The sequence below is a fragment of the Drosophila willistoni genome (genome assembly GCF_018902025.1).
Source record: "Drosophila willistoni isolate 14030-0811.24 chromosome 2R unlocalized genomic scaffold, UCI_dwil_1.1 Seg200, whole genome shotgun sequence".
NCBI classification, from domain to species: Eukaryota; Metazoa; Arthropoda; class Insecta; order Diptera; family Drosophilidae; genus Drosophila; species Drosophila willistoni.
In genome coordinates, this window is record NW_025814051.1 from 4680329 (window position 1) to 4704637 (window position 24309).

Consider the following 24309-nt stretch of genomic DNA (forward strand, 5'->3'; position numbering starts at 1 on the left):
GAGATTCTCTTCTCAAAAAGATGGATCTCGGTCTCGGTCTATTCTCAGTGTGTCTCTCTCTCTCTCTCTCTCAGAATTCAAATATTTATTATCTTTCATCTCTGAATCTGTTGTCAGTGTTTGTCTACCGCCCGCTGTGACTGAGATTACTTCGTCAAAATGGTTTTTACTTTATTTATTGTAGAACTAAGTTGGCTATCCTACAGATATTTATTTTAAGAAACTGCAAATATTGATAATGCAAAAACAATGTCAGCTGACCTTCTTATCAGAGTTATTATCAAACAGGAAGAGAGTAACTTACATTACTCAATTTAAATTTTTTAAATTTAAAACTTATCCCGCCCAAGTTCGATAAAAAGTCAAATTTATAATCGTTTGTTTATTAAACTTTGGGTATTTTTTCCTCCTTCCATTTTTGCGTCTGCTGTGTTTCAACGATGCAAAGAAAATAAATACACAAAATATGTACCCTGATACTTGGATAACTCGAATGTTTTTAGATGTGTCAAATTTGACACTCCGTCTTACTGAGTACTCAGTCAGTACTCAGTGTCATTCAATTTGCTTTGTATGAGTACCAAAATATACTAATACTCGTATGAGTGTGTATACACTCACTCATTGTACGTCTGTCACTCACTCTATTCAATTCTATCCGAGTATACTCTATTTTACTTATTAAGTGAATGAAGTCATGCAGCTGTCTATTGTTTAACTAGTTCATGTAAGGATACTTTTATTTCCAAATTTATATTTATAGTAATTACAGGGCTCAGACACATTTTTAAAATTTTTTTAATGAATAAGGTTGTTATATATGTATATTGGTAAATTCTGTAATTTTGAAGACTGGAATTGTGGTGTGCAAAATGCGCGCCAATTATAAAAATATAATATTGAGAACAACCGGTTTTCAGGTTTGTCAATTTCGCAAATTTTATGCTCTGTAAAATAAAAAATACTGAAAACATATGCTCTAAACTTAGTGACTATTCTGAAAGTACTACACTGGGGTTTTTTAATAAAAACATAAATATTTTTTTAAAATTTTAAACGTATTTTATATCGATTACCAATACATTGATCATGTTGAAAAACGACTATTTTTGATCCGGCCCCCCACTATTTTAGTATTTTTTCACACTGACAAATACTGGGATTTTTGTCGTGGGAAATAGTGGTTTGTTGTTTTGCCATTGTTGTTGTTGTTTTCGATTTGGATGGACGTGTGTGCGCTTCTCGAATTCCACGTACGGATGAGATAATCTATCTAAGAGATAGTTTTTTTAGTGTTTAATTTTTAAGATACATTTTGCACAATCTCGACGTGGACGTGTACGTGCGTTTTAATAAATGGATGCAAAGAATTCATATTAATTGAATAATTGGAAATATATATATATTCGTTTTGTGTATACAATTGTGTATATCGTGTGTGTGTGTGTGAAAGCCATCAACAACAAAGTAGCAACAACAAAAATCTCAACTAATTGTGCTTGTGTATTTGTGTGTGTGTATTTATGCTCGTTCATCAATATAATACTATAACTTAATTCAATTCAATAAAGCTTAAACTAGATAATGCTTAATCAACAATTTATGCATATAGAAAGTGCCAACTAGCTGAAAAAGAAGAAGCTCCAAAAGCAAAAAAAATTGTGCAGCAGTAAGGTAAATAAACTATGTGGCAAAAATATGATCATTATTATCATTGATAAATTATCTACGATTCTGGGAAATTGGGGTTACAAAAGCTATATGTATATATATATATATACATATGTATATAATATGTATATTATATTGAATGTCGTCCCCTTTGAGTTTTTATTTCGTATTTTTTCTGTGTACCCAAAAGAGAGATACGAAAAATTCCCAGAAACGCATTTTCTAATTTAGACCGATTTCTGAGAAGTGACGAGAGGAGACAACACATAGGCAGCGGCGGCCGTGGCAGAGGCGAAGGCAGCGGCAGAGACAACAGCAGCCAAGCAGCTTAACAAGCACCAACAACAACAATGAGCACACACACACATATAGAGGCAGCTACACTTCTCACTCACACAAACGGCGGGTGGCGTGTGTTTGTGTGTGTGATGATGTTGGCAGCTGCTGCTGTTTTTGCTCTCATGTTGTTGTTGTTGTTGCCGTTTCTCTCATTGAGCTATTGAATGAAAATTCTGCTGCTGCTGCGGCTGCAAACATTCAACACCACAAGCCAAGCTGAAGTTGGCCCTCACACATAATCACACACACACACACAGGCATACACTTAAGTCGCATACAAATGCATCTACAGTGAAGATTCGCAATAATGATAGAATTTTCAAAGCTTGATTCGGAAATACAAGCAAAGATTTAGACAAAAAACAAATTAATTAGAATTCGAAATAGAGAGAAAATTTCATAACGGTTTACCTCCATATGACATTCTGTGGCTGGCTATCGGTAATGGCCGGCTATCCACCTAAAAGGGGTTCCCCCTGTAGTTAAAACTGAAAACTAATTCCTAGAATAATCCACCAACAATGCCAATCAAAATTACATTTCATTTTTTAAAAGAAATATTCAGCGATATAAAAAAAAAATCGCGAAACTTTCTCTTCATTTAGTAAAAAATGAAGAACTAGAAGCATCTCTGATTAATTAGTTTTTCAGATCAAATTAATTCTCTTTCAAATCGTTAGACTGGAAAAAACCCTGGCCCACAAATATTTCAAACTGTTAGAAAGTTTAGAAACGTTTCGGAACTGGTCTTTTATATATATATTTTTTCTATATGATGACGATTCTTTAAGAACCTTCAAAAACTTAAAAATGAATCCATCAAATTGTATTCATTGAAAAGGACACTGCATGTAGTTTTCGTTTTAGCTGAATTTTTATTATAAATTTCGCTTCGAATGATATATTGTTGATTACAATTGCCTAAATATTAAAAAAAAATTGTATATTTAAAAAAAAAAGAAATTGCAAATATATTATCGTATATATCCATCCATCCCTTTAACTCGTTAGCTTCTAACGTAGGATATTTCGTCAACTTTCTTAACTAAAATCAATAAAGAATTTGAGAGTTAAATAAAAATAAAAAAGTATTTAAAATTTTGTATTAGCGGCTTTTGCTTAGTTTGAGATTTCTCAGGTTTCAGATCGGAGGGATTCCAAACCAAAACTATTTATTATTTGTATTGAAAATACAAGTCTGAGAAACTATGGACATCCCATAAATTGCTGATTGTTGTCTTTTTTGAAACTTAAGACGAGCTACATATTTTTCCTTCTTTAGAAAATTCATAGAAACTATTTTATTATTTAACAATTGGACTCATTGTCAGATCAAAAGTTACATTAACATCGTTTAATTGGAAAACTGAACATTTATTGCTTCTACTAACAATAAGTAATGAAAATGCCTTTCTTTAATAAAATGTTTATTAGTTGGTAAACATTTTGCAATTTCTCATAAACCTCTCACACAAAAATGTGTCAAAAAGAAAAATAAAAACAATTCTCTGAATATATATGTATGTATATTCAAAAAAAGCATGTGAAAAAATATATATAAGAAATTTCCCTGAAATTTATTGAAAGCAAAAGAAAATAGGAAATGATTAATTGAATATTATTTGCATATTTTTGTATGTATATGTACCTTAAACCTACTTATTGTTAGAGTCTTCACTGTAGTCCAAAAAACTCAGAGAGTATGAGAGAGAGAGGTGAGTGGTCGAAAGAGTCAGACAAAGATAGATAGAGATACCTGGTTATTGGGTCTTGGCTAAAGAGGTAAAGGTGTGTGTGTGTAGTCAGTTGCCGTTGCCGCAATGAATTCGGCTGAAGCCGTAGAAGAAGAAGAAGCCAAAAGAAGAGAAGGAGATGGTGATGGGAAGGGGAACGCAAAGATGGTCGGGGAAGTCGGTCGCATACCCTTCATAAGAAAAGGTGTTATTAACTTCGTTTGTAATGCGTCAAATTGTTCTTGTGCGACGACGAGTAGATATTTCGATGGTGTGTGTGTGCACTTTTCTTCTCTCTTCTTTTTTTTTTGATTATTCTTGGTAAAACCCGCTTTTACCATCTTCTTCCGCTCATTTCCTTGAAATTTGTATTAAACTTGAGGAGGCCAAACACCAAACAAGACACCAGACGGACGCGCATAGTGGTCAATTTTCAACTAAAACAATATCAACTTTCAAATTAAAGTGTAAAGGAGCCATTTTTATTTTTAGTAAAAAAAGGAAACATTTAAAAAAAAAAAGTATAATGAAATATTTAAGGAGGAAAGAACGAAAATTATTCAAACAAATATTTTCTTGGCCTTAACTTCTACATCAAAAAAAAAAAACTTAAAGCATTTTAATAAAAACATCTTGGCTTAATGGGAGATTATAGAAATTAATCGGACTAATTTGTCAAGATTTATTCATTTTAGCAATGTAAAAAACTAATTTTTTGCATTGCTAAAATTTTATCTTTTCCATATTGCAATTTTCGGAAAAAGTGTATGTTTAATGTTAGCTAAATAAAGAGCAAAAGATCTTTTCTTTTAATAAAATATTTCAAAAATGCTAAAACTTGTTGAGAATTACAACTTAATAAAGTAAACGATTTTTTCATTTAATGAAATATTTCAAAAATTCTAAAACTGGTTGAGAAATACAACTTAATAAAGTAAAAGATCTTTTCAGTCAATGAAATATTTCAAAATTATCTCTTATACTTTTTAATTAAAGTTTGTAAATTAAATAAACAACTTTAAATATAAATGTCTTCAAAAATTTTAAGTTATCAAACACTTTTCGACCACTGTGCAGCGACTAAACACGTTCTCAATTCTGTTTTTGTGGTTTTTAATAGCTTTTCATGTGAAATTTTTGTTTTCGCCGAGGAGAAACAGAAGAAGGAGGAGCAGGAGGAGGAGGTAGTCAGGATAAATACAAGGAAAGTGATGGAATGGTGTTCCACCAAAGTGATGTTACTTAATTGGTTTGTCTATATACAAAGCAGAATCGAAGCAAAATGAAAGAAAACCAAATAAACAAGCAAAAGATGCAAAAGAAATTGTATGCGAAAATGCCAAATTGTCTGCCCAGCAACAACGAAACAACAAAATATTTGTTAAGTGTTTCAGCTGCTGCTGCTGCTCCTCTTCACCTTGTGGCACTCACCTTTTTGTCCATCCCTGGTTTGTTAACCTATTGTATTTTTATTTTGTTATTTGCTTTTTCGATTTTTACAAACAGATTTCATTGGAAATTTGATTTTGTGTGCTTCTCTCCTCTCCCTCTCCTCTCTCTCTCTGTCGTTCTCTCTAGGGTTTGTTCGTTTCATTTTTATTGTTAATTGTTCGCGTGAATTTGTTCAATTGAAACGCAATGCCAAAAAGTGAAACGTGGGCAAAACACTCAATTGTTTCCCAGTATCCAGAATGTGTGCGTGTGTGTGTGTGTGAGGACAAGAGGGCAACTCGAGTAGGTACATATTATAATCTACCTTTTGATTTACAATAATACATTGTACATAGGACTCTATTGTATATATGTATGTAAGTCTTATACATTCCATAAATACTCTTTTTGTTTTGTCATTTTGAAATTGAGTTCTTTAACGGCTTAGGTAACTGACTGAATCAGAGTTTCTTTTATAATTTAAGAACGACTTAATTACAGGAAGTTTGTATGTATTTCATGGATCTTTATGTATTTTAAGACATGTGTTTTAATTTTGGCTCTTTGAAATTTCTTAAAGCTAAATTAAATTCTTATCTTCATTAATTTTAATTTCTGTAATTTAATCAGTGCAATATTTTAACTTCTAAATGATAAAAAAATGCTTCTTTCAACAGCAAGTTTATTGTAATCATGATTTAGAGGAATAGGAGTCGTGTTATTTGAGATATAACAGCACGATTTGAATTTTGGTAAGCTATATTTGGATAATAAAGGTTTGAAAAATATTCTTCCAAATTCTAATTTTCAACTATAACGCTTGTAATTCGTTTATTCCAATTAGAGTGCTGCATGAATGAGACAAAAATCAATTCAAGTCAACAATATGCAAAACAAAATGAATGAATTGAATGACTTTGACAATCGAAGGTAGATCTATCCTGTATATGACTGCGTTTTTAACTCATCTAACTTTTTAGTTTTTCAAGTGAATCTAAATTTGCACAAAATAAGCATTTTCAAGAAGGGTTCAAAGTGTTTTCTCATGAATAGGTTAATCAAATTTTCTTTTGAAAAAATCATAATAAACCCTCTTCGAATTGAAAATTGTTACACAAAAAGAAAAAACCAGTTCAATTTAACTTGGTTCGCTGATGATTGTTGTTGTTGTTGTTTTAGTTGAATTTACATTTGGGTCACTGTTTTTGGCTGCTGCTTTTGTTGCTCTTGCGACTTTGCGTAATTGGTAGTCTGCCCCTCCTCCTCCCCCCCAGACACACCTGCACATCGTCATCATCATTATCATTAGTTATAGCAGACCCCTCGTTAGCCCCCTCCACCCATGGCATAATTGACCTTAAGAAAAAAAATATATTATCTACTAAACCGTTTGCGCTTGTCTCTCATATATGTATATACATATTTGCCTTTACTTGGAAAAATGAAATGCTTTTTGATTGTTCTTCTTAGAATTTTAACTTTGCAAATGTTGTGTGCCTGTGTGTGTGCTGATAAGCGCCGCGCGTGTGTGTGTGTGTGTGTGTGTGTGCTATCTCCAGTGGGCGTTGGGTTATTGTTTTAAGTTCGTTTTATTTATATGTTTGTGTATATTTTTTTCGTAGTAGTTTTATCAATGAAATTTTAAATAAAGTAAGAACATTAAACGTTTAATCGACTTTGGAATACCATGCAATGGCAAATAAAACAAGTACAGTGGGCTTAAAAAGTATTAAAACGCTTAAGCCGTAATCAACTTTGCTTTTTTTTCACGGCACAACAAAATAAAAATGCAATTATTTATAATGGGAGTTAAAATACATATCCAATAATGGTTTTTTTACGTTAACATAATTATTAATCTAAAAAAAAAGTATTAAATCCAACAAAAAAATAACTAATTGTAAGACTAAGACTAACTAAAAAAATATACAATGATTGTTTGTGGTTAAACAAGCTTCCTTTTGCCAGTTACATCCGTTTTGGCTACCCTAATATAACATTTCACTCTAACCAAGTGCATGGTATTCAAAGAGAAAGATAGATAGAGAAAAATTAAGAAAAAACGAAAGAGAGAGTACAGAGGTTTCTAGGTGCATTTTAGGTTCAGGTTAAGTAATCTATAAGTTTAAAATCATAAAATCGTTTACAATCAAATCACAAATAAAATAAAATACCCGATCTTTATGTATAATCACAATAATCTATCAATAAAAGCGACAAATTCTTTAATATTGTCAGCCAGTCGTCAGTTGATTGAAGACCTCAAAAGGTAACCATCCATTTGCAAAAATAATTTAAAAAAAACCTACCTCAATCTTTGGAAAGATAACAAAAATGTTTATATCAAGTGAAATTCAAGTAAAAAGGAAGTGAAAATCAATAAAGAATACTCAAGTGGAAGTCGAACATATTAGTAATTATCATTATTACGTATTTGGCTTATCGAATTATTAGTCATAGTTAATCGCAAACGATATCACTTATCAAATCTAATGAGTTTCTTGGAATACTTATGTCCTGGAATCTTCCAGAAACATAATTCACATTATGCCACCGATCGTACCATCGAGAAACCTCATGTCATTGCCATTGTTCAATTCATCTCTTCCGGTTTCTCAAAAGAATATTTCGATTGTTTCAATTGACCTTTCTTTACTTGGCCTAAGTCTGGTATGACTTCCTGAAAGAAAAACAATTGACAAATGCATCGAAAGCTTCTTCAATATTTAACGCAATTTCGGTGCATCCATTTGGTATTTGGATTTCTGAGGTGTATATACAGATGTACATATATGTATGTTATATAGAAACGGTGAAAGGTATGACCCTTGTGGTCATCCAGCATCTTTATCAATGTTCTGAGACATAACCTTGCCTATATAAACTGTAAAGAAATAAACTTTTAAAAAACTGGAGGATAAGACATCATCGTGCTAGTGGACATGGCTTTTTTCAAAGTTGGATTCTCCAATTTTGTTGAGTCTAACGAGGGACTTGGACTTTTCCTTAATGTTATCACAAACAAAATGCGAGAATTCTATGATAATGACATTTCCGAGCGCTACAAAATTGAAAACCTGACCATTTTCATAGCTTTACAAAAAAATTGGTTCAATATTATACATGATTATATGCTTAAAGTTCTTTCTTAAACCAGTTTATATTTCTAATCCGATAAATTTCCTCAGAACAAAGTTCATACTAACCTCAAAAGGTTTGCCGCACCCAGTCAGATACGTCATAAACTCCGATAGTGTTCATATTTTTGACTACAAGTGGAAGTGGGAAATCTTTTGAACAATGTTTGCCCTAAGAAGATGGGTTTTTCAAACTTGACTTTGCTTGTCTGCGAGAATTTGAATAGAAATTCTATTAGATGATATTGTAACTGACATTTGAACTTTCTTTTGAGAACTTGTTAACAGTTTTCAACCCAATAAGGCGGATTAAGTCTCCTCGGCGATGGTTAACGGCAACTTTTTTTTCTCTCAACAATATCTTATTATAGAGTTGCTGCTGCTTCTTCTGTTTGCTGCTCATAATTTCTGCTTAAATTGAGATACAAAAGTATCTAATGAACCCATGTGTTGTGTTCGTGTGTGTGTATACCTCACGGGGTGGACCAAGTATGGCAAAATTAAAATGAAATTTTGTTTTGTTAATGCTTTCAGTTTAATCAGAAAAACAGCAAGAGAAAAAATCCATTGTGTGTTGTGTTCATGTGTGTGTGTCTACCTTTAGGCAACTTCATGACTTCACCAACAACGAAAAACCATGTGAAGAGAGAGTGAGTGTATGAGTACCGTGTGCATACTACATATTTTCCGAGAATTTTTTTTCCCATATTGTTGCTGAAGGAGAGCCGTCAGTCAGCCTAGCAAAGGCTACTATATACATACATACATACATCCAAATGTATGTATATACGTTTGTAGATACTTATGTATGTATGTAAGTTCATTTCTGCGTAGAAGAGGCGCTATTTTGGAGAGAAGAGCCCCCATATAACCGTGTGCACAAATTCCTAGAAATCGCTTCTTTTGAAATTAATGTTAATAATATTATTATTATTATTATTATGATTAAAACCAACACCAATACACACACAAAACCCAACAGTGATGCCAAAATCCAACAAGGAAAAAGTCCCTCCATTTGGGTGGAAAAAGTTGCCAAAGTTGCTAATTGGTGCTAAAAGACCAATTTTTATATTTATGCTAACAATTATCTTTACAAGATATATGTCTCTGTATCTCTTTAAACAGACATTTTTTTAGACAATACAAGAAAAGATATTACAATTTTGCTTTGAATGACATATTGTCGATTAAAATTGACCAAAAATTACACTAGTTTTGCACTAAAAGTACTTTATTAATATCTGTCATCTCTCTCACTCCTTTGCTTCTTTCATAAGCTAAGCAAAAAAATAATAATTTGCTAATTTTGCTAAGAAAAAATCTCAAATTGCTAAACTTATGGCTAAAAGTATCTTCTTGTTGGTAAGTTGCTAGTTTTAGCAACTAAATTGCTAAATTGGCAGCACTTAAACACACACCTAGAAAATGGTTTCTCCTGGACACGACACGCAGTCTCTCTTTCTCACCCGATAATAATAATCATACGAAACCCAAAAAGGTAGTCCAAAAAAAAAAAACAAACATATATACAATACTTTTTTCTTCTTTTTTTTGCGATAACTAAATTTCAACTGAAATATAAACAAAATATTTATGTACAATACATACACAGGCATTAAGTATATGTACACACATATTTGTAGCTGTATCTACGTCAATTGAAGATTTCTCTAACATAATCAGTCACGAACCTCATGATAAGAGAAGCCACCACAAGCCACCGACTACTACGACTGCCTACTACTTTGGTGTGTGAGTGAGATGGCGAAGTTTGATTTTTTTTTGGCCCAAATTCCCTGGAACTGTTAATTAAAGTAACTACAACGAAACAAATAAAATTGAGCTGAGAATTCGCCTGTCCATCCGTCCTTTCATTCGTTTGAATCTGAATCCAAAGTCAAGTCGAAAAAAAAAAAAACAAAACGTAATAAATAAATCTCATTTCAATTTTCCTGCGAAAAATATCAAAATGAAATACACTTTCTCAGCTCTCCCCCAACAGACATTCCTCCCCCCAAAAGCAACTCCCCCAACTCGACTACCTCTGTCTGTTTGTCTCACTCACTCTCCGTCTTTGGCACTTTACGCTGCGAGTTTTTTTTTTTGCATGTGATTTTCGTTTTCAAGCGAAGTTCATTTGCAAAATTCCAAGTAAATGCAGAGAAGAAGAGAGGCAAAAAAAAAAATAAAAAGCGAAAATAAAGAAGCGACGTCGCTGTCGTCGGCAGCTACAAAAAGTAATTGAATTCGCTTTAAAACAAGCAAAAACAACAAGAAATAAATTCCGCCCATAAAGACAATGCGCCCGACTTTCAGATACCCCGTCGTTCGGTTCATTCATCGGGTTAGGGGGAGTTGCTGCAACTTAAAATGCATCAACACTCACTTGAAAACTCTAGTCTACAGAATTTCCATATAAATTTACCCAAGCAACACCCACACCCATCACATAACGCCCTGGCGCCAATGTTTCATTCATGACTTTTTCAAGGCACATTGACGAGTACTTTTCGATATACTAAGAATATTTTTTTGGATAATGATGTCTCCCTTAAATTATTACAAATTACGTTAGTACCTATGACAATACCAACCTCTTCACACTTTTACGACTTTAATATACCTTTTAAGGTCGTATTTGTCTACAGGGTATATAATAATAAATGTTAAGAAAGAGTACAAAAAGAAATATCCTATACTCTAAAGAGTTTTTTGTTGGCAACACAGACAGATAGTCAGTCAGACAGTCAGTCAGTCAGTCCACTGGCTCTGCCTCTGTCTCTGTTACTGACCGCAATTCATTTTGCTGTGTTGTGACAATTTCTGCGTAAAACGCAAAGCATTCCACCATTCTGGCTAGAAGAAGGTTGCTCTTGTATCTATGTATGTATGTAAGTATGTGCATACAGTCAGTCTCAGAAGTATCTGTTCCTCAGAAAATAGATCCTGGAAAAAAGCACACCTTTGCAGCTTTTAAACTTTCAATGTAAAATATATCAAAGACAGAAAATAATGAAGAGTAAAGTACACCTGACCTATTTGGTTTTACTTTCTAGGAATCCTTGTGGACTTAATAGGAAATAAGGAATTATATTTCAATATGTCAAAAGATAACTTTTTTATTTAATATTACTTCTTTAGTTTTTTAAAACATAGGAAATTTTTACAGTTTTTTCTTGGGTGTTTTTGTTTATTGATGAAAAACTATAAAATGAAATTCAATAATCGTCATGTAGTCGTAATCATAATGATTGTCAGCAAATTCTTGTAATTTGTAGAGAAATATCTTTAACTAACTTTCAACAAAATTTTGCACATCATGGATTGTGTCAATTTTATACCAACAACTAAATTAAGCACATGTTATTTTATATATTTTTGAAATTGCCTTGTATCGATTGCCTTTTAAAGAGCGAGGACTATAAAAAATGTTTCACTTATGTTTTGATAAATGAGAATGAATCATTCAGAAATTTGCTCAAACCAAAAATCGAGTAATAAAGAGAGAAAGTCTCTAATCAAGAGGGTCAAGTGTAAAAAAAAATTGGTAACCAAGTTTCTCTTTTTCGAAAAAAAACTATAGACGAATACTTCTGAGACCAACTCTATGTATCACTCACGTATGAATGTATATTATGTGTAGCTAGCTTTTGTACTACGAACTTCTTGTGTGTGTGCTTAAAATGCCTTTTAATAACGGACTTTGCTTAATTATGTTGGTTGTTTGGTTGGTTGTTTAGTTGTTCGTCATTCGTTGCTCGGTGGGTGGCGTCATTATTGTTTCCAACTGAAGTACATACCTCCACTTTTGGGTAGTTCCCAAAGTATTTTGCCCTAATCCATACTGAGTTTTTACGGCATGTGTATTCTTATTTCTAGAATAGGTGTTTGTATTTTTCACTTTTATTTCATAATGCTAATTGGATTTAGGGATTTCACAAAACATTTCTTGTTTTTGTAGTGACGTCAGTTTATAGCGTAGCAATGTGATGACATTGCATAGTTTTTGTCGTATTCTATAAATAAATGCACTTTAATGTTTATTTACTACCAAGTTTAGTATTTCGAAATCGGTATAAAATATATGAAATTGCAAACCAAAAATGTTGTCTCGGAGTGGGCTAACATAAAGTATTTCTAATGAATAATAGAATTTTTGGGGATACTTCAGTGACAGCATTTAATTTTACATTAAGGGATTTTGTAGAAAAGGAAAACTAAACAAATATTCATTTATAGGTAAAACTTATTTTAAGTTAGGGAATAACAAGAGGAATAATACAAAAAAAATACTGAATTTCAATGTTGTTTTTGAAATGAAAAGGATTTGTCCATGCATAATCATTAATTTCGAACAAGAAATTAAAAAAAAAGTGGAAGTTAAAAAAAAAAAAATAGTCAAATTACTATCCTGGTTCCATCCGGGATCGAACCGGAGACCTTCTGCGTGTAAAGCAGACGTGATAACCGCTACACTATGGAACCCGTTGAAAAGAACGGCGACAAAACGTCTATTCGAGTAAACTCAACAAATAAACTAACTACTTGCAACAGAGAAACTATCTTCAATACTGATTATCTGCTACATGTGGAAACTATAACTTTGTTGAACTTTTAGTTGTTGTTTAAGTTGAACTTTAAACAAAATTATGGTCACACTTTTAACTAGTGTGGTAAATACTAAAAAGTGCATAATTTGGTCACACTTGTGCGATGTTTTGTGGAGTGTGAAACTTACTTTGTTTCTAAAACAATTCGAATACTTTTTTCCCATGTCTCAAAGTCGGAATGACCAACTCATAAGTATGTATGTATGTGGACTGACACGAAAATCTCAAGTATGTTGTCTTAGTTGTCCCTCAGGTAAATACATTAGTAATCCTAACTGTTTGTTCGAACCCACTCTAGAGGCCATCTTATAGAAAGAAAAAAAAGGTTCCGGCTTGTTAGCTTTCTTTCTTCACATTGGCTTAACTTACTTTGTGTTGTTTTTTTCCCCCATATCCCTCTCTGTCTATTCGTTTTTTTTTTTTACTTTGTGAACAAGTTTAGGTATTAGATCATTATCTGTATTTGGATTTCTGATGAAATTTCGCATTGTCTGCAAAAAAAAAAAACTCAAAAACTAAAGAGAACTGAATAATGCCAAGCCGGCTGCGAAAATGCATGTTGTTGCGGAGGGTTTTTTGTTGTTGTTTTGTTTGTATATACAAAACTTTACTTTATCCATTCATTCATCCTCACACCCCGCGCGTACTGCGGAGGAGAAAAAAGTGAGTCATTCAGCTTGTTGAGTACGGTGGCTAAGCTACCGACCTCTACCTACCTACACATACCTTAGCCTAAAGGCTGTTTAAAATGAGCATGCGGTTTGACGATGATACCCTTGGCTGAAATGTTTATTGACTTTGGTCAGAAGTTGGTAACGCACTAGAACTTTGGTCTCCACACGCTTGAAGAAAAAATGATGGCCGTACATACATATTGAAAGCACCTGTTGATTATATACATATGTATATATGTATACATTTATGAGCAGCTGCGTTCACTTGTTGTCACAGATCAGTTCAATTGATCAATGGAAAAACCTAGTGATAGCTTTTCTATAGAAACAAAACAAGTTGTTGAAGAAGAGAGAAACGCGTTGTTTCAGCTTTTTAATAGAAACTGGAAAAGAAATAAATATTGTTAAAATTTCTTAGGTCAGGTTTTTAAAAAAGAAAAAAAAAAAATTTTCCTTTTCTTTTTTAAATATTTTTTTAATGTTTTTTTCTTTCTTTTTTTAATTATATTTATAATTTTTTTTTTTAATTCTATTTATATTTTTTCTTTATGATTTTTTATATTTTTTTGTATACTTTTTAGTATTTTTTTGTATAATTGTGTTGTATAATTTTTTTTTTTTTTTTAAATAATGTTTTATATGTTTTTTTTATAATTTTTTATATACTTTTTTTCTTTCTGATAAAAATTTCAATTCTAAAATTGTAATAATAAAAGAAAAAACATTTTTATTATTACATGCACATTATTATTATTTTTATTTATATATGCGATTTTTTTTAATTTTCACATATGTATGTATATTAGTGGAAAAATCGTTACATTTTTTCCACATAATATAAATAAAAATAAAAAAATATTTTAAACTTTCAGTTGCTTTTGCAAGTTTTTTTTTATAAATATTTTCATATTTTTCCAAAAAATAAAATATTGTTTTTTTTTGTTTTAAAAGAACCTTTCCTCAAAAATTAAGTTTACAGTGAATTTCAATCACTTTTGCAAGTGTATAGGCAATTCGTTATTATAAAAAATGAAATAAATTCTATGGGTTTTTTCTCTTTTATTATTATTATTATTTTATCTGGTGTTTCAGTTTTGAATTTCCATTGAAACTCGTAGTAGTAAAGGGAACACAACTCGCTGACTGGCTCATGCGGGTCTCTTGGAATCTGTCGCTGACTCGTCGACGTCGTCGCCGTCTTCGTTGTATCCTCCAGCAATTTACTCCATAAACGAGTGATGAATTTCATCACAATTGGAAAGAGTCAAATCATAAGAGGAGAGACAGAGAGTCAGAGTCAGAAGTATTTCTGGACGATTGATTCAAATTAAAAAATTTACTCATAAAACGTTTTTTCTTTTGTTTTTATTTCTTTCTGTATTTATCCACCTGTCTCTTTCTCTCTCTCTCTCTCTCCCTGTCTGTCTCTCTCTACTCCATTGATCAGTTATTATTACAGGTATAAAATTTGTAGCACGTGCGGCACGAATTACGTTAGATTTAACGGTGAACGGGTGAATGAGTGTCTATAAAATTGAATTGGCATGCGGACCAATGTGCCAAGTCTATAATTTTCAATGGAAAATGACAACACCCCCCGCCCGCCAAAACCAAATTGTCGTTATTCCAACTAAACATTTAATTATTAATTTTTGAATTCTCGCTAAAAAAGAAAGAAATTTTACTGCAACTTTGTTTTATGTGTAGTTTTTGTATATTTTTTTGACTATTGTTTACTTTTGGCGTTGGGTTTTTGGGTTGGCGTTCATGATATGATGGGTTGACATTTCCGGGAAGTCACCATAACGTTTTTGTTATTTCATTTTTCGGTTTCTGGAAAATTTATGAAAATGTTTGCAATGCTAATTGTTAGGTTACTTAATGAGCTTTCTAAGTTGTTTCGTTAAGTGGTTTATAATTGGTTTGTCATGCTTCAAAAAGAGTTTGTGGCAAGGGAGGGGGGGCTGAGAATTCCAGTGAAAAATTTTAAAGTTTGGGGAACAACAAACAAAAACATATGAATATTAATTTGAATTGAACTTCCTAGAAATTAATTTATCTGATTTATTGTTTACAAAAACTATAAGTTCTAATCAACGATAAGTAATAACTTTTTAAAGTATGCCAAATAAAATGAGAAATCATCAAAATTTCTTGGTAATTTTACCAATATATTTATATTAATTCGTTTTCCAGTTAATTATTTTCTTTCAAAATTTCAAAACTAATCTTTTAAGTACCTTTGATTAGAGATTGTAGTTTTAATAGGACTTTATAATATATTTTAAAATATAAGGCTCAGATAAAATTAATAAATATTGCAATTTTGAAATAATCAGTAGAATGAAATTCAATAGAAAAATAAATATGTATATAAAACAGCTTGGATATACCCTGTATTTGTAGAGTTGTAAAGCACTTTAGCTCCACCTAGAGTTTCTCAACCCATTTTTATTTATAATCAGTAACCTTCAGCCAAATTTTCCCAATTGACGTAATTTTTAATCGGTTAAAGCAACACTAGGAACTTGTCTATAATTAAATTTTAATTTTAAACACAGTTGGATACTTGGGAATATAATTTACCTCTTCTTTATACATACATATGTATGTATGTATATTGATTGTATATTTATGCAGAAAATTTCATTAGAATTGCCTACTTAGAGAGAAAGATCAGGCGATTTGTGTGAAAGATTAATATCAAATCATTTGGCTAAAAATACCTGACTGAAAAAATTCTCAGATCAGCCAGCCAAACAGGTGCATGTATTTTTGTTTAAATTATTATCATTAGAATTAGTCTTTAAAGTAGCTTCACATGAATGAAATTCTACCGTATGTATTTAATTTATTTTTTTAATTACCTCAGTAATAGATAACGGGTAGAACTAATGTGTATAATGTGTTGTAGATAAATGTTTTCTTGGGAAACTAAAGCTACCATATAATAGACTCGTGTGTTAAGTCGCCAATATTTACATCCAACACAATGAACAGCCTACAAGAGAGATAACGTCATAGAATTTCCTTATGGCAACGAAACTTTAAAGGTCTTACGTATGTATAAGTGCATATTTAAGTATTAAGGCTTGTCGCTCTTAAATACATATGTATCTATTTCTTCTAGAAGTACTCTTTACAACTTATATATAGGGAGGAATTACTTAACAATCAACTAGAAATTGCATTCGGGGACAAAGTCATTACTTACTTCAGTTCGAAGAAAACCTTACTAAATCTCACCTTGGGTAAGGAATACTTGACAATCTTACGCCAACTTAAAACAAATATAAACTAGTTGCGAAATATGATAAGTTTATCTGCCTTTCGCTTTAAATTTAAATATGTACAATATACATGTACATATGTATATTTATTATAGAACGAACACTTACACGTTATTTGTTTTATTGAAATAGAAATAAATATATAAACATCAACTAAACTTTTAATTATTTTTGTCAGCTGAAGGACTTACAAACATATGTATATTTATGTACGTACATAAGTCTCCTTGCGGTCTTGTCCCTTTTACCTAATGGAAAAGAAAGAGATGAAGAATATGTGGACAGTTTTTGTTTAAAATCTACCTTATTGAGGGTCGATGAAAACTAATTTTTAACCCATTTTAATACAAAATATAGCATTCGACGGGGAATTCAACTTGCTTTCTGCTTTAGGGAATAACGTACTTTGTATCTGAAAGGGTCTCGCCAATTATAATAATTATTATAAATTATATTTTACAGAATTTTTAAATCTATAACTTCTTCAAAGAGACCATACTTCTATGTGCAAAATTTAAAATTTAAGCAAAAACTTCTTAAATATTTGCGAAATTTATTTTTTTTATTTGTGGAAAAGCATCTGTAGAAAAAACGATGAAAGCTAAGATAACCATATTGACTTTTCATAATCTGAATACACCAATAAATTATGTCATTAAGTTACATACTTAGGAGTTGAAAAAAAAAAACAACTAAAATTCGAAAACTAAAAACCGTCATAAATTCGTGATCATTTAATTCTGAAACGACCCCTTGAGTTCTTGTGGATATTATTTGCGTTTTTGTCCAACATTTACTTATGAATCATCATTTCTTTTCGCCATAAAAGGGCAGATGGAGTCCCTTGGTCTCCTTTGGCACACCTTTAGGGACAGAGACTTTTAGGGTAGGTCACTTATTGCTTCTAATTGAAATTTATTGATGCAATTTTTTTCAACCGAAACCCTTACGAATTGCACAATTTTCCTGGAATTTTACTAGATTCTCAAGAAAAATCACATTCGTAATTTCAATTTAAACGACAACTAAGCGTGGTCGGGGTCGAATTGGTAACCAACCAATGAGTAACAATGCCATTTTATCAAACGACAAAAATCAATACCAAATGTAGGAAATAAAAAAAGTTAGCTATCATTTTGTTGCTAAGCACATTTAACTGTTAGTCAGTCAAATGTTAATCATTAAATTAATCTCCATACATAGAAGAAGCGTGTGAAATATATCTTGACCTACAGCAAGAGGCATTGTATAGGCCCAGACAAAGAGGCGAACTACTCTTCTTCTTTTAATTATTTAGTCAAATGATCAAGTTGGAGTTGGAGTTGAAGTTAAAGTTGTGCATGCGGTCAAATGAGGGGGCAATTAAGGGCAATTGCATAGACGAGATCAGACACAAAGGCAAAGTCTAAGTGAGATAGCCTCCTTTGCTCATCGCCCCCCACGAATTGACTCATGCAAAGGAATGAATATGTATGTTTCCCGCATACCAATCCCACGCATAAGCAATGAGCAAATGTTCCAAGTAAATTGTAATTGGTTTTTCAACTATTTTTAGAATTATGTATGTAGGTTCATATGTATATTGAAAAATCTTTGCCTTGGCCAAAAGAACGCGAATAAGAACACGTGTTTATGTACACAATGTACTTACATACATATATGTATACATACATACATATGTATATGTATAAATTTCTAGGTCACATCTTATCATTCATTCGCTTTAACTGAAAGTAATTTCACAATCGCTGTAATTGGAATCTCCAATACAAATTTCTCAGAACTCGTTCTTTCTCTTTCTCTCTCTCTGTTGCTCTGTATATGGCGGCGCCATGATGAGTTTCTATTCATTGATAAAGTTATTCTTTTCATTATATTCCTGGGAATTACAGTAATTGTTAAGGCCACTACCAGGAATCCTTATCAACAAAAAAAAAAAAAACAATCAAATCATTAAATCAACGCTTTTTTATTTCACTAATAAGATGCGTCATGCAGACGCACTGTCTAACTGACTGACTGACTGTCGGACGTGGAAACCATATAATGTCTACCTACCTCTGGCTAATGAGTCAACCAAAAAAAACCACAAGATATTCATTCTATGGCATGACTTCCCCAAAATTGAAAAAAAGAGGCTTGTTGCGCAAAAAATGGTGTCATTAAATTACTTTTCCAATAGAGATAGATTGCCAATTAGATCACCGTTCCAACTTGCTGATATTGTGACGCCATTATTTTCCCTCTGTCTATAGCATGAAGTACGTTTTTATATTTAGAACAAATGAGAAGTCGTCAACCTAGTGACGAGTTCGTGTAACTTTGTCTAAAGTGCTAATTAAAATCATTAGATGTTCATGTTTTTTTTTTAGGAATATATTACCAAGAATTGGAGATGTAGTCAGTGGAATGAAAATTTCCACTGTGTTCTATGGGGAAATATTATTACGAATTGAATTTCAATTTATACTAACTAATTGCAAGTGATTGGACCCCTATAGTTAAATTTGTTTTTCATAAGAAAAATCAAACAAATGAAACGCAATTTCTTTTTTCTGTTTTTGGAAATTATGCTTAACGATTTGGTTAAGCGATAAGAGGCCAAAAAAATTATGGCGAAAAATAAAATTTAAAACTACAGACGTGAGGTTTATGCGTGCTGCTGCTTATCTTTCTTTGAACGCTCCCGTATTACCCTGCACCCATATGGTGAAATAATTGGGCATATTGAATGAAAGGAAAGCACTTTCTACTTAAAGACTTAGCCACAATAAGTTTAAAAAGGCAGATTAAGTATAGTATAAAGTGGCGCGGGTTAAACATTGCTCAATTTGCTGAATATGTTTACTTTTTTTAAGGAAGTCAACTCACTGATTTTGCTCATTTACTCACTCAATCACTGCACAAAAAAGAGCAAGAGTTTAGTTACTGAATAAATCTTAAGCACTAATGATCAATCTCACAAGAGTAAGGCTAATCCAAAGAGTGACCTAGCTCATAATTTGATTGAAGAACAATTTCGGAAAGGAATTCGGTAATTTTGAGGAAAAATCGTTCTTCTATATCAAAATTTGAGCAGTTTCAGAGCTAATATCTCTGTTTTAGGGGGAGGAAATTTCCAATTTCTAACAATTTTGTTAAGCAGACTAATAGTATAAAGATTTATCCAGTCGCAGATCTAAGTAATAATTTGGCCGTAAATCTTGCATTTGAGGAGAGGAAACTGGGCATTTTGATAAAAATCATTCTTCTACACACATGTATCCAACTTTTGACCAGACTCTGAGGGGAAATCTCGAGTTTTGGAGGGTTAATTTCCCACATTTCACCCCCGACTAATGGAATAATCAAGCTAAACCCTTGTAATTGCAAAAAAAAAGTTAGTAAACTTGATATTGAACTTATTTGAAACTAATATGAGATAATACTCATGTATTCTTGGTCTTTTTTTTAATAAAATTTAGTTGAACAACAGAAAAGATATTGATTGAATATAAAAATGTTTAATTTTAATCCCATTTGAACATTTATTCTTACCAATTGTTTTCCATTTCTTATTATTTTTGCAGGATCACTTCAATTGGTTTCCAATGGGTCATCATTTTAGTAAGCCAACAATTGCACAGAAGTCCATAAAAAATAGTCAAAAACAAGTCGAGGATCAGGCACAAGGAGAACTCTTAGAAATTGAGCAAACAATACATTTGGAAAGTGTCGATGAGGGAGTAGCAGCAGTCACAGAAGAAATAACCAACATTAATACAAACTCAACGGCGGAAGTTCGTCAAATAATAATCAAAATACAATTGGCCAAAATGGAAAATGGTAATAATGGTGGGCAGGTGCTAGAACAAGGGGAAAGCCAACAGCAAGGTGTTACCGCTGCTGCTGCTGCCATAATGTCTGCTACGGACACGCTCAATGCAAATGAGCCACAGCAGCAACAAATTGTAAATGTTACTTTAGGAGGCAGTCGAACTGCTGGCAGTTCCTCCTCCTCTCCAACAACAACAACAACAACAACGGAAGAAGCCCAAAAAAGCGAAAGACAGCAAATGAATAACAACAATTTAGCGGGAATAGCCAGTACTACTTCGGCGATTAGTACGCTTCAATTGAAAAACGACGACCAAGTCGACGAGCACCACCACCAACAACATCATAACGATGTTGATAATCACAATGATGATGATGATGTCGACAACGACCACGACGACGACGACGACGATGTACTCGATGAGTCGCTGCTGCGTCGGCGTGATGCTCCTACCGAAACTGTTGACTATTGTGAGGTTGAGGTGCTCGAAACGTTGCCAGTCAGCGAAATGTTGTCGACGGGAACGCAACAAATAACAGCAAAATCAAGTAAGCTCCCACAAATAGCTATTTCTACATAAACACACACACACACAAGTAACAAAAAAATATATATAGATAGATGATACATATATATATTTTTTCTCAATGAAATTACTCACGTGAAATTTTCACTATATAATTTATTAAAATTTATGTTCTCTCTCTTCTTGTTATAGCTAACGGAAACAGTTGCTGTCGTAGTCGTAGCAATAAAATCTTATCAATGGGAGCTAATACCTCAAACACCTCAGCAGCAGCAACAGCAGCAGCAACAACAACAACAACACAGAGTAGTAATAGCAGTAGTAGTCGAAGACGTTGTTGTAAATGTAAATGTCGAGATGCCTTAAAGGGTTTACGTGGAATTTTGGAATCAGGCAGTAATACGTTAAGAGATAAAAAGGAATCGGCAATTTTGAGAAAATCCACAGCATCAGCGGCAGCTTCGTCATCATCATCGTCCACAAGACCTTTGGTCGATCGTCGTTCAACGCCGGCAACAAGTTCAACAATGACTTCACGTTTACAAACTCAAAGGAAACGCAATTCCGTGGCCGTGCCACCCTCTGCAGCAAGTGTCCCAGTAGTGGCGCCCAACACTCCTGCCGCTCCTGCCTCTGCTGAATCTAACCAATTGGCGGCCATTTGGTCATCACCATCGGTCATAATACACATCAGTTCACCACAATGTGTTATCGAATCACCTGGCAATGCTCGTGTCACAGTTAGCCCACATTTCCATGTATCTCAGATGATTGTATCCTCTCCCACACCACCACAAGCACAACCGGCAACAACAGCAACAGTACCAGCAGCAGTAGCAGCAGTTCCAGGAACACATCAATTCCGTGTTACTGTCCATTCGCAAATTGATTTTATGCATTGCTTGGTCCCCGACTTGGAGAAAATCATCAACAGTAGCTTCTATTGGGGCAAAATGGATCGCTATGAGGCTGAACGTTTATTGGAGGGGAAACCTGAGGGAACTTTCCTGCTACGTGATTCAGCGCAAGAGGAATTCCTATTCTCAGTCACATTCCGTAAATATGGTAGATCACTACATGCCCGCATTGAACAGTCTGGACATAAATTTAGGTGAGTAATTAAAATCAAATCAAACCATTGCGTGTATTTCCCAATGAAAAACGACGTCATAAAATATCAGTTTTTATTTATTTATTTTTTTTTTTTTTTAATGGAAATCATACAATTTGATCAATATTATTGAGGAATGCAATCGCGGGTGCTATAAATTGATAAGAGATAACAAGAGAGAGAGATAGAAAGAGGTCTTGAAATAAATTTTCTCTTCACCTTCAATCGTTATCGTAATCAAATCGCTAACTTAAAAGTTAATGAAACTCGGTTTTTATCAGATATTTCCAAGATTTTTAATTAGGAATAATTTGTTCATTGAATAATTTTAGTCACATATGTACATATGTATGTACATACATATATATGTACATATATAGTAAATACTCGAAGTTTAATAATGCTAATAACAATGACGTAGTCATACTATAATTATTTGTTTTATAGACGATTGACAACTAGAATTGATTAATGGAATGAGAAATATTTATGATATGGCAAAGAAAATGGCTAAAGTAGAATTAATAAAGCATAAATTGGAGTTTAATAAAAATCAAAAAGCAAAAAAGGCCATTTTGTTTCATGAACTTCAAATAATACTCGTAACTAACTGTTTTTTATATTACCTTTGGATCTACATGTAGATTTTGTGGATAATATCGTTAGGTTTAGGGAAAAGGTGAAAATTGGTCTTGAATTTCGCATATTTAGAGAAATGACACCTTAAATTGAATAAATTCTTAAAAAAAAAATTAAATTTTAACGGTTTAGACTGCTATATTATATTATAGCTTTTTTTTAAGTATATATGTATAATCTACTGATTTAATGCATAATTGTTAGTGATTTAAAACAAAGTTAGAGAACCTAAAGCAACAAATGTTTAGTTTCTTTATAAATTTTTGAATAATTTATTAATCTGAACTTTTCTTTTATACTCTTTACAGCTTTGACTGTCATGATCCATGCGTTTTTACTGCTAGTACTGTGACAGGATTATTAGAACACTATAAGGATCCCACTTGTGTGATGTTCTTTGAGCCATGTCTAACCATGCCATTGCATCGCAGACAGACATTCTCATTGCAACAATTGGCACGTGCCACAATCGTATCGAATACAAGTTATGATGGCATTAATCAACTGGAATTGCCTGGACGATTGAAGAGCTATCTCAAGGAATATCATTATAAACAAAAATTACGAGTTAAGCCATGTGATCAGAATACACCAGGAGCATTTTATGCCAATGTATAGTCCAAGGATAAGGTGGTAGCAGCGGTAGCAGCTCCTCCTCCTCCTCCTACGACTATCAGAAATCAACAGCAGCAACAGCAATTGCAGCCAATTAGTTTCACCTACTATGATGAGGATATGGAAAGTGTTAGCGAGTCAAATGTCTATGATGATGATGATGATGAGGATGCTGTCAATATTCACGTCTCCTATGTACAGCATGCCGAAGTGGTGGCTCAATTGCAACAGGCCACCAGAAGAAATCGAAATAATAATAATAATAATCAAAATCATCATCAGCATGCGCTCTGGCGTTTGCCGCAACGTCTGGGCAGCGCTTTGTCTCGCTTATCGGCCAATTTGAATTGTTATCAGACGAATAACAATAGAAAGAGTGCGACAAATCCATTTAACTTCAATAAGCGTGCCTGATTAAAAGTCTAAAACCAAAAGGATAACAAATGATTAACTTAAAACAAAAACCTAGAGACAATCCCAGTGCATTGTGTGCCGCCACCAAAAAAAAAAAAGAAAGGAAACAAATAAACTAATTAGAAAACAAAAGTTATACATATAATAATTGTAGAAAATTTCTAAAATCAAAAACAAAAAAAAGCCTCCCAAAAAACAAACATTTTCAATATCATCAACTCTAAACTAAGTATTACTTTATGAAAAACAAAACAAACCAACTCCTCTTTAAATATATAAGTATTCTGCATTTGATTTTC

The 24309-nt window shown here is 32.6% G+C and overlaps 1 protein-coding gene and 1 non-coding gene across 2 annotated transcripts; one reads left to right on the top strand and one right to left on the bottom strand.

Annotated features, from left to right (window-relative positions):
* The first annotated feature begins 1491 nt into the window (after positions 1 to 1491).
* LOC6643493 (putative mediator of RNA polymerase II transcription subunit 26) lies at positions 1492 to 24141 on the top strand. The gene is made up of 4 exons (XM_047010952.1): positions 1492 to 1674; positions 20458 to 21253; positions 21424 to 22342; positions 23290 to 24141. Exons 2-4 carry the CDS (start codon positions 20479 to 20481, stop codon positions 23597 to 23599), a joined length of 2004 nt encoding a protein of 667 aa, XP_046866908.1. The 5' UTR covers positions 1492 to 1674; positions 20458 to 20478; the 3' UTR covers positions 23600 to 24141.
* On the bottom strand, positions 12727 to 12799 carry Trnav-uac. Its single transcript has one exon. It is a non-coding gene; the product is annotated as a tRNA-Val (tRNA).
* Positions 24142 to 24309: the final 168 nt, after the last annotated feature.

Excerpts from the sequence above, each read along its gene's own strand:
- LOC6643493 (XM_047010952.1), top strand. The coding sequence starts at position 20,479 with ATGGGTCATCATTTTAGTAAGCCAACAATTGCACAGAAGTCCATAAAA. Across the intron at positions 21,254-21,423 it reads ACAAATAACAGCAAAATCAA|CTAACGGAAACAGTTGCTGT; the intron begins GTAAGCTCCCAC and ends TTCTTGTTATAG. Across the intron at positions 22,343-23,289 it reads CAGTCTGGACATAAATTTAG|CTTTGACTGTCATGATCCAT; the intron begins GTGAGTAATTAA and ends TACTCTTTACAG.